The 9,906-nt window shown below is 43.9% G+C and overlaps 2 protein-coding genes across 2 annotated transcripts in view; one reads left to right on the top strand and one right to left on the bottom strand.

Annotated features, from left to right (window-relative positions):
- APEH (acylaminoacyl-peptide hydrolase) overlaps positions 1 to 2,955 on the bottom strand; it is a 52,344-nt gene extending 49,389 nt beyond the window's left edge. Inside the window, exon 1 of the mRNA XM_063426537.1 lies at positions 2,843 to 2,955. Within this exon, the coding sequence (XP_063282607.1) occupies positions 2,843 to 2,863 (21 nt within the window). The 5' untranslated portion in view covers positions 2,864 to 2,955. The remainder of the gene's footprint in view (positions 1 to 2,842) is intronic.
- AMIGO3 (adhesion molecule with Ig like domain 3) overlaps positions 1 to 9,906 on the top strand; it is a 455,802-nt gene that overhangs the window by 230,433 nt on the left and 215,463 nt on the right. The gene's annotated exons all lie outside the window — the stretch shown is intronic.

Genomic DNA, 9,906 nt, shown 5'->3' on the forward strand with positions numbered 1-9,906 from the left:
CACCCTGTACACCCTGTGGCTCCTGCTACATTGGAGCTTTTGAGTCCCCGACAGCCGCCAAAACACAACTCTGACCGCACCTAAAATGGCGGCGCAGCGACACTGCTGGCTCACACGAGCGCCTCTGGCTTCGAGGGGATGGTACCCTCCAGAATCCCACGCAAGCACTGCACGCCTGCAGAAATGGATCAGTACCAACTGACCCACAGCCTCAGTGATAGCTGTACAAGCGATACCACGACAAAAAGGCGGGAGCGACTACCTGCTAACCAGCAAAGCACAGACCCATTGTTCCAGACCCAGCAGACCCCTCGGACCTGCCCAGATGACTTGCACACCATTACTCCATCCCGAGGAGCTGACCTGCACCGCCTCCATAACGACGCAGTGAAACTAGTCAGCCGGACCGCAGGGAGTAGGCACCGGACTGCTGGAGGAAAGCGGCGGAAGAGAGCTCCACATCACAGCACTAAACAATTCTGGACTCACTGGGGGAGCGAAGCCTGCATAACTTACCTCCTTGGGGTACAAGTACCTGGCAGCATGCCGCTGGGGTGTCGGGGTGCTCTTATACTCCAATAGTCATATAGTTTTAAGCGAATAACCTCAGGACTCTACCTGCATATTAAGCGTAATTAGCAAGGGCAACAGCTTAAGGGCATAATTTAGCAACAGCTAACTCATGAGTGAATATCATAGTACTATAGTTCGCAAGCTTGTGTTACAATAGATAATTGATTACTAGTACTGTTTTATAAAATGTGCAATACATTTACAATCTTAAGCGCAATTAGCTGGTTATACGCATTTCTAGCCTAGCATGTTATGCCATAAAAATGATGCCTAGAAGCCTGATATCTTCATGTAACATAAAAAACAAAAATGTGCAGATTGCCCGGCTATTGTTCTATTGCAAATCATAATGCCACACTACAACAACACTAGCAATGCCAACCTAGCACCATAAAGCGGTGATCACCTTACTATAATATCATAACGATTTCTCTGTTTAGCCAAAGCCTGTTATAACTATATAAAAATGTGCAATGTCTCATGCCACTGTCAAACTTATGTGCATCAACAAACACGCTGTTGTGGTGTATGTCAATAATATGTAATAAACTGCACAACAAAAATAGTGTGCACACTTCTGGCACGTAAATGGTTAGCAAGTCCAAATTTCATTTATTTTGTTTTAATAAAAATTCAAACAAACCAATGTGATCCCCCCTTACACACTGAAACAAAAATAAAAAGGAAAACCACAGTTGGTATGTATAACTTGAATGAACCAAGTTTTTCTTCTGTGCACAAGTCTAATAGTCTTTCATTACCTCATGTATAAATCAAAGCGTAAATGCCAAGATTGACATTATCTAGCTATGATTTGGTTTATTATAAAACTGGCATAATCAATTTTGATTTCAAATGTTATTACTTTATAGCAATAAGTAGATAGTAATGTACTTTTTGACCCTAGAGGGTTCCTTGGTGCACTGAGTAGCAATGTAGTTTGAGCTTTTTTAGTGTTTATTCAACAGTAAACTACATGGGTATTATATTCAACATATATCTCTAATATCTTAGCGTCAATGATCTAAGCTATGCACTGACAAGCATAGCTCAGATTGCAAGCAAGTAGAAACACTGCACATTCAGACTCCTACCACCATGACCACTTCAAAAGGCAGAACTAGTCATCGTATTTGCAGTAACCCTTTAAGCACCGCTTTTTAGAGAGAGTTAGAGTTCTTAGATGTCAACTCATCACCTACAAATTGTCTTCTGCTCCAACACCAAAAAGGACATACAAGTAAGTGAGAAAAGATGTGCATTCAATTATATAATAAGATTTGGCAAAGTGACAGTTCCCCTTTAATATGTGTCAACCTAGACCACATGTGAAATAGATTTTTGGGTTGCTCTTCTACAGGGTTAAGGTCTACAATCAGCACTTGGCTTAAAAAGTGTTTGTTTTGTTGGATCGCTGCTCCCACTGCAGAATAAACCATTTGCTTAACTTACAAAGTTACGCAATGAAACATTAAAAAAAAGAAAACGCAATGCCCACAGACTACTCCTACATAAAGATGAACCATGTAAGCCATTATTATATTCCTACTATGCCAATGGATTCAGCAGAATTGTAAACAACTTAACACAAAGATAAATAAAATTACAATTAATTAATAATGACAGACCGGAAGGCTGATGCATAAATTAGCTAGAATGTAAGCTTATTTAAGCAGCTCCCTCAACACCCTACGTTCCTGTTTGTGCAGCTCGTCTCAAATACATGTCTGTTAGTCCACCTATTGTACAGCGCTACAGAATTTGTTGGCGCTTTATAAATAATAATTATAATTTATAAAGCGCCAACAAGAGCGGTCTTTCAAGAAGGGCAAGTGCTTCCTGAACAACTATATAATAGATGGGATTTTACTGAAAGGGAGTGGATTGTGGTAGGATTAGCTTTATCTCAGTTTCGGCCAAATATAGTCAGCCCTCCCCTGGTGTAATGGAAAACTGACCTGGCAGACTATAGTTATCGTGTTTTACATGATGCTCACGTCATGTGATCAGACCAAGGTCACGTGGGACAGAACTGGTCCCAGCATAAAAATCCCAAGGGGACACACACAGTAACAAGCAGTCACGTGACCGAACGCGGTCTAACCCATCCCATGCTAGGTGAACACAGGTTAATAGCTAAATAAGCAATCACGACCTTCACAGCAGGTCGTAAAAGAAAGAACTCCCCCCTTCATCACAACCACCACAAGGCTTCCAAAGAAACTCAGCCCCCTTTAAGAAGCCCCATTTAAAAAAAAAAAAAAATCACCTGCGCAGCCTCCGCCGCCATTCTTCAGGAGCGCTCTGAGGCCGGAGATAGAAAACACTAATTGCGGACGGCTGCCTCCCCCCTGCAAAAACCAATGGTTCCTCCCTCAGCCGCTGATTGGTGGATTCACTTCCGCATGTAGTACTGGGCATTGCTCACAGTGGAGCAGGTGTCAGCGCATTCCCCTCCCATATAACCCTTTACATGCCGGTGGAAAGAAGAACTGACTATGTTGAGCTAGCTGATAGTTTATTTTATTATTGTTATTATGATTGTATTGGTTTATGAGTACTGATTAATTCATGTTATTATTGTTAATTATTAAGGCTATTTTTAAATAATTAGAAAATATACTTTTTTTTTTTCCCCTTAAAGTATTTTGGGTTCAGATCTAAAATCTATGTAATATTGCTTGTGATTATCATTTTAATGAATAACAATGTAAATTTTTTCACCCACTTTTTTTAAATTTTATTTTAAATTTGACAATTCAGTGTCACAGTATCACAGTCGACATAGACCAAAGCAATTCTTCACATTGAATTACGTTATTCGATATATCGCCAGATACCCTGTCATAAACTACTGGAGCATTGCATCTCCTGTACAATGTCTCTGCTCACATTTCCGATAAACATTACATTATATCGAGGAACGACATGTTATATGCTGTAATATAAATGTATAACCCCTTAAGGACACATGACGTGTGTGACATGTCTTGATTCCCTTTTATTCCAGAAGTTTGGTCCTTAAGGGGATTTTAAAAAAATAATAGAAAACAACCCAGTCCATTTGCAACGTGATCATTCGCCCTATATCTGTCGCACTTTTTACCTCACACGTACAACGGAAGGCGTACATGTAATTATTCGGTAACCCCCTCTTCCGTACTCAGTCCCTAAGTATGTCTGCTACAGCTTCCTGTTCCCATACATGTGCATAAGTGTGTCAGCTTTGCTCTGAGGTGTTTCTTTTTTTTTCCATCTCGTTTACACCCTTACATAGTTACATAGCTGAAAAGAGACAGGATTCCACAGTTGGGGACCTGGGCGGGCTGCCTAGCATCCCTATAGGGCTGTCCAGAGACCTCTGTCCCATCTGCACCATCCATGCCAGGGGGCTTGTCTCTGGACAACAGCCCCAGCTGCTGGTAGGTGGGACCAACTGTCTCCACTCCCTGTATCTTTTCCTGTGGTTGGGGAGGGGGAACGACTGTCCCCTCCCAAGGTGTCTATAGCTGCTGCTGGGAATAGAGACCCTTTGTCTCCTCTCCCTGTAAGGTAAGCTGCAGCTGGGTAGTCAAACCGACTGTCTCTACTCCCGATAACGCTGCCTGGTGCTGGATAGTGGGACCGACCGTCTCCACCCCGAGTGCTGCTTGCTTCTGCTGGGATAAGGGACCAACAATCTCCTCTCCCTGTGACGCTGACTGGTGCTGGGTAGTGAGACCGACTATCTCCACTCCCAGGGATGCTTGCTGCTGCAGGGATGATGGACCTATAATCTCCTCTCCCTGTGACACTGCCTGCCGCTGGGGAGAGAGACCGGTCGTCTCCACTCCAAATAACTCTGTCTGCCGCTGGGGAGAGAGACCAGCCGTCTCTTCTCCCAATAACCCACTCTGCCGCTGGGGAGTGAGGCTGACTGTCTCCACTCTCAGTAACTCCTGCTGCTGTTGAGGAGTGGGACCAGTCACCTCTACCTCTTCAGTAAGGTCTATTAAATCCCCAGCCTCCAAGGCCCACTGCTGCACAGAGTTGAACAGTTGCTTGTACTCCTTTTCCAGCACCCACTCAAGGAGGGCTAGGTAGAACAGATCGGCTTGCAGGCTTGTCGCTTCCACGAGATCCAGGACGTCTCGCGTAAGTGCCTGGATGTCCCAGTATCGGAGCAACGCAGTACTTCCAAACTCAGTCTCCCCCTGAAAGGCCTCCCACAATACCCCAGGGCCATTATAGTCCTCACCTTCTGGCGGGTCATCATCGGCTAGCCATGGGTACTGCTGGACCCAATACCACCGTAAAGCCCAGTAGCCATAATCTACCGCCAATTCTCTCCAGACCAGTCTCTCCAGTTGAATCACCCATTCTTCCACAGATCCAATTGATCCCGATGTCGCTGTTTTGGGGTTGGGAGGGATTCTCTCAGGAGCACCTGCATCTCCTCCACGACCTCTCCCCAGAGTTGCTACCGGACCTGGACCCTAACATCCAGGGCATCACTTACCGAGACAGGGCCATCATACCAGGCTAATGCATCCTCCAGTCTCCACTGGAACTCCTCCACGTTTGGGAACACTGCACAGGGACTAGCTTGCTCCATACTGCTGTAGACAGGGGCGCTGTATGGATACTAGCGTTGCCCTCAATTATAAATCCATACGATACCGGTGTCACCAGGATGCTTCTATACTCCTATGAAGCCATCCCGCCGCTGCCACCAATGTGCCGGATAACTCTGTCAATCTCTGCTTCCTAGCACTTGCGAGCACCATAAGCACTGCACTGGAACACCACAACCACTATAAACCCCACAAACCGCCGCAGCTTGGTCTGGGTCTCGCTGTCCTCCACCCACCCTGGGCCCAAGACCAGGATCCATCTTCCAGTGGCTAGACCTCTCCTAGTCCAGAGAGCGTAGCAGGCTGCTCTTACAAGAGCAATCAATGTGATACAAGGGAGTATAGTGATTATAGTAATCCCCAGAGTGAATATAGCTCTCCAATCCCCCAAACATGAGCCTAAACTTCATGAAGGGTAAAACAAATCTCAGTTTAATGGTAACCACAACTGGCCTTTTATGAGCCCCCATGCTTGAGTCCCCCCCTGGACCTGAGAGTAAACCACAGTAGAAATAAATACACAATCACATTGGCTCTCAGGTCCAGGACACTCCCATTCAAAATCAGATAATCCTTCCTCTGTGCCTGGGAAATAATTGGATCAGGAACTGTACTAATCTAATCCAATTATCTCCAAGCACGGAAAAAACATACATTTTTACAAACCCCCAATAATACCTTAAAACACACAAAACCCCATCAAAAGTTACATCCCCTGATAGCCTTGTTCTGGGTGACCAACATATCCAAAAATTACCCAGTTCAGTTGTTCAGGAATTTCCTGGAAGTCTTATTTTTGACCAACCGTGCACATGGTCCTATGCCCAAAACAGTTCCAGGGAATCAGGGAATCGGTCTCTCTGTCTGGAATACAAAGAAACATAACTCACATGAACAGAGCCTTTTCAAGTGCATTGGGCAAGGTATATTGCAGGGCCCCGAATCCTGAGGCAAGAGGCTGGCCAGCAGGTCCCTCCAAGAACATGTGACGAGGTTCAGTTCGTCACAACCACCTGGGAAGACCACCTGACGCACCTGCTTATATGTTATATTAAATTAAAATGTTCCAGATGTTGGGTGCAGCCCCCAGTTGAATGTTTAAAAGTTGCATGCATGACAGCATCATGTTAGATGCCCCTCATATCGGTACATTGACCGCTACACCTCAGGTCAAACATGGGCGAAACCGGGAATAGCCTGGGAATGCTAGCTCCCTTTATAATAACTATACCCCCCCAGCTCCCACCCAGAAACCTCAAATTAGGCAAACTATCTCGAAACTGTGTAATCTCTGCATTACGACGAGCGTCGGCATACTCTGCATATCTGTCACGCTCACCGTGGAAGCTGCTAAGCCCTAACCATCACTTAAACGCTACCCACAATAGCTCCTAACATGGCTTGAACGCCATAAGTTCCATATATATATATAAATGTGTAAGATTCCACACACTTATATTGCCATAGTAATGTTCTGGGCCCAGGGTCAACCGAACAACTAATCCTAGCACCTCTGTCAGGCATACCCTGCAGTCTAAACGATTGGGCCAAAGGGCCAAATGTACCAAATCTTGTTTATCACAATTTTATGTTTTTACTCCATCTCCCAAAAGATGTGAAGAGTCTGAAGTTATGCAGTATGTCTCCGCTGCTAAGGCCATTCAGGCTTGTTTGTTATCTTTACTTTTCATTTTAAAAAGAGGTGATTTCTCCAGGAGGTTCAGCCATTGTATACAATGACCTTGTATGTGACCTACATATATCTACTGAGGCTATTTCTTATCGTTCTGTACCGTTTATTTCAAAGCCTCAATAAAACGAAGATTGACAAAAAAATTCAGAGGTTCACTTATTTCCACACTAAGCTCCTTAGGTACTTGTGGGTGAATACCGTCAGATTGTAGCACCTTGTCTTGAATCATTCAATCACAATTTTTTTTTGCAAGTTTTTTGTAGCAAACATATGCAAATCTCTTACCATAGGATATTAAAGGGACACTATAGTCACCAGAACAACTACAGCTTAATATAGTTGTTCTGGTGAGTATAATCCTTACCTTTAGGCATTTTCATGCAAACACTGCCTTTTCCGAGAAAAGGCAGTGTTTACAGTGCCCCTAGGGACACATCCAAGTGGCCACTCCTCAGATGGCCACCGGAGGTGCTCCTTGGCTCAGTGCTGCACAGTAAGCAGCAGTGCCGTTCAGCGTCTTCACGCTCTGCATGGGGACGCTGAATTTTCCTCATAGAGATGGTTTGATTCAATGTATCTCTATGAGGAGGTGCTGATTGGCCAAAACAGAGTTTGGCCCCACCCCTTGTCAATTTTAGTCAATCCAATGCTTTCCCCAGCCATTATAATTGCCCTTTTGCATGCATTATTGGCTTCCTTATATCTTATAAAGGATTCCTCTAATTTGTCTGATTTAAATGCTTTAAATGTTCTTTTCTTATTTTTGATCTCTTGGTTTACTTTCCAACTATGCCACACTGGTTCTTAATTTGTTTCTTTTAAATTTATTAACCAATGGCACATATTGAGAAATATACCTAATATTTGTTTGAAGATATTCCATTTATCCTCAGTGGTTTTTTTTACTAAAGAGTTTATGTCAGTCAATATGTTGTAAAGCTGCCCTTATCTTATTGAAATTGGCCTTTTAAAAGGATGTTTTAGTATAACCCCATGTGTTTGCTTTTTTGCGTTAATTTTAAAAGTCACCAAATTGTGATCACTATTTACCAAGTGCTCCCGTACTTGAATGTTTGCCAAAAGATCAACATTGCTTGTTATAACCAGATCAGACAAGCGTCCTTTCTAGTTGGTGCTTGTACCAGTTGTGACATGAAGGTGTCATTTAACATGTTCAAAAACCTAATTTCCCTTTCTGAACTACAGTAAAGGGACACTCCAGGCACCCGGACCACTTTTGCCCATTTGAGTGGTCTGGGTGCCAACTCCCACCACCCTTAACCCTGCAAGTGTAATTACTGAAGTTTTTATAAATTGCTATCAGACAACCACTAGAGGGACTTCCGTGTTCTTAGAACACCAAAAGTGTTATAAACGATGCTGGACGTCCTCACGCTATGCAAGAGGACCTCCATCGTCGCCGGAATGCCCATAGGAAAGCATTGAATGCGCATGCATATTAGGTCTCCTCCGCCAGCTGACGTCAGCGTGGGAGGAGCGTGGGCAGAGCCTGACCCAGCACTGAGGGACATTGGCGCTGGATTCGGGTAAGTCACTGAAGGGGTTTTAACCCCTTCAGCAACATGGGATGGGGGGGTGGAAGGGAGAGGGGTACTGCAGGGTCCAGCAGTGCCAGGAAAACGGATATGTTTTCCTGGCACTGGAGAGTCCCTTTAAGTGGTGTCTCCCTGCCCTGTCTGACCTTCTTCCACATAGTCCGACAATTTCCAGGTGAGCAATAGGGCCTCTTTTTTTTAACCCCTTAAGGACCAAACTTCTGGAATAAAAGGGAATCATGACGTGTCACACATGTCATGTGTCCTTAAGGGGTTAAGCCGATTTTGCAAATTACAATTCATATGTTTTATATATGGGTATTGACAGATATAACTTCTTTTAACAGGGGAGGTTTATCTGATTTGCATTTCAAAGCTACCAATGCTAGTGCGGCCAGGAGTATGTGTATCGTTATCTCCCTACAATCCCACTGTGTGTGGTCCAGCATATGTATCAATATCATAGTTATCAGGTTAAGTTAAAGCTTGAAGCCTGTTATTGTTTGAATGAGTGTATTGACTCCCTTCCAAAACATCTTGAGTTTAGCACATGTCCACCAAATATGGATCATGGTACTAGGCAGCTACCCACACCTCCAACAGAGAGAAGAACTGACAGGAAAAATCAGCTTTCACCTATCTTTAAAGGGGCACTGTAGTCACCACCACTTCATCTCAATAACATGCTCTGGGTGCAGTGGTCCTGTCTTTTTAACCCTGCAATGTAAAACAGGGCAGTTTTTCTAGGGTTAATTCTACCTCTAGTGGCAGTCATACTGACAGCTATTAGAGGCACTGCCACAGAAGCCCATAGGAAAACATTGAATACAATGCCTTATGGTGGGGAGGTTTGGATGCGCACACGGTGATACCATGCTCACCAGGTCCTCAATGCTCCTCTATGAGCAGCATTGGATTGGACCATCATGGAGGAGGAAGTTGTGGGAGCAGAGGTTTAAACAGCCCAGAGGGAGCTACAAAATTAGTAAATTCATTTTTGTGGTAGGGGGGGCGAAAAAGAAGTAGGGACAGGGGCGCTATAGCAGGTTATAACAGATTTGCATTCCTAATGCTATAGTGTTCCTTTTCAGGAAGGTAGAGTAGTTAGTTTCTTTGGACCATTATGTGTTTTAGTAGTGGTTTGAAAACTGATTTCCACCCCCTCCTTATCTGTATTGCTCAGTAGCAGCTTTAGACTTTGTTAGGCCTTAGACAAAACTCAAATATGAGGCTCCCCCACAAACACCCATAGTGATAAAAAGGGATTGCATTATGTGTCTATAAGGAGCTTTAGTTATATTGAAGGGCGAGCTTGCAGAGCTGGATACAGAGAGCTCATTAGAGAAGACAAAATGAGTCCTTTTTTGTTTAGCCATTTGTTGAAGTTTCCTCTTTTATTGGCAGTAGCTTTGAAAATTAGCATATTTCATTTTTTTTATATTCTATTACTTTCACTTCTGTGAAAATCAAC

The sequence above is a fragment of the Pelobates fuscus genome, chromosome 7, assembly GCF_036172605.1.
Source record: "Pelobates fuscus isolate aPelFus1 chromosome 7, aPelFus1.pri, whole genome shotgun sequence".
Lineage (NCBI taxonomy): Eukaryota > Metazoa > Chordata > Amphibia > Anura > Pelobatidae > Pelobates > Pelobates fuscus.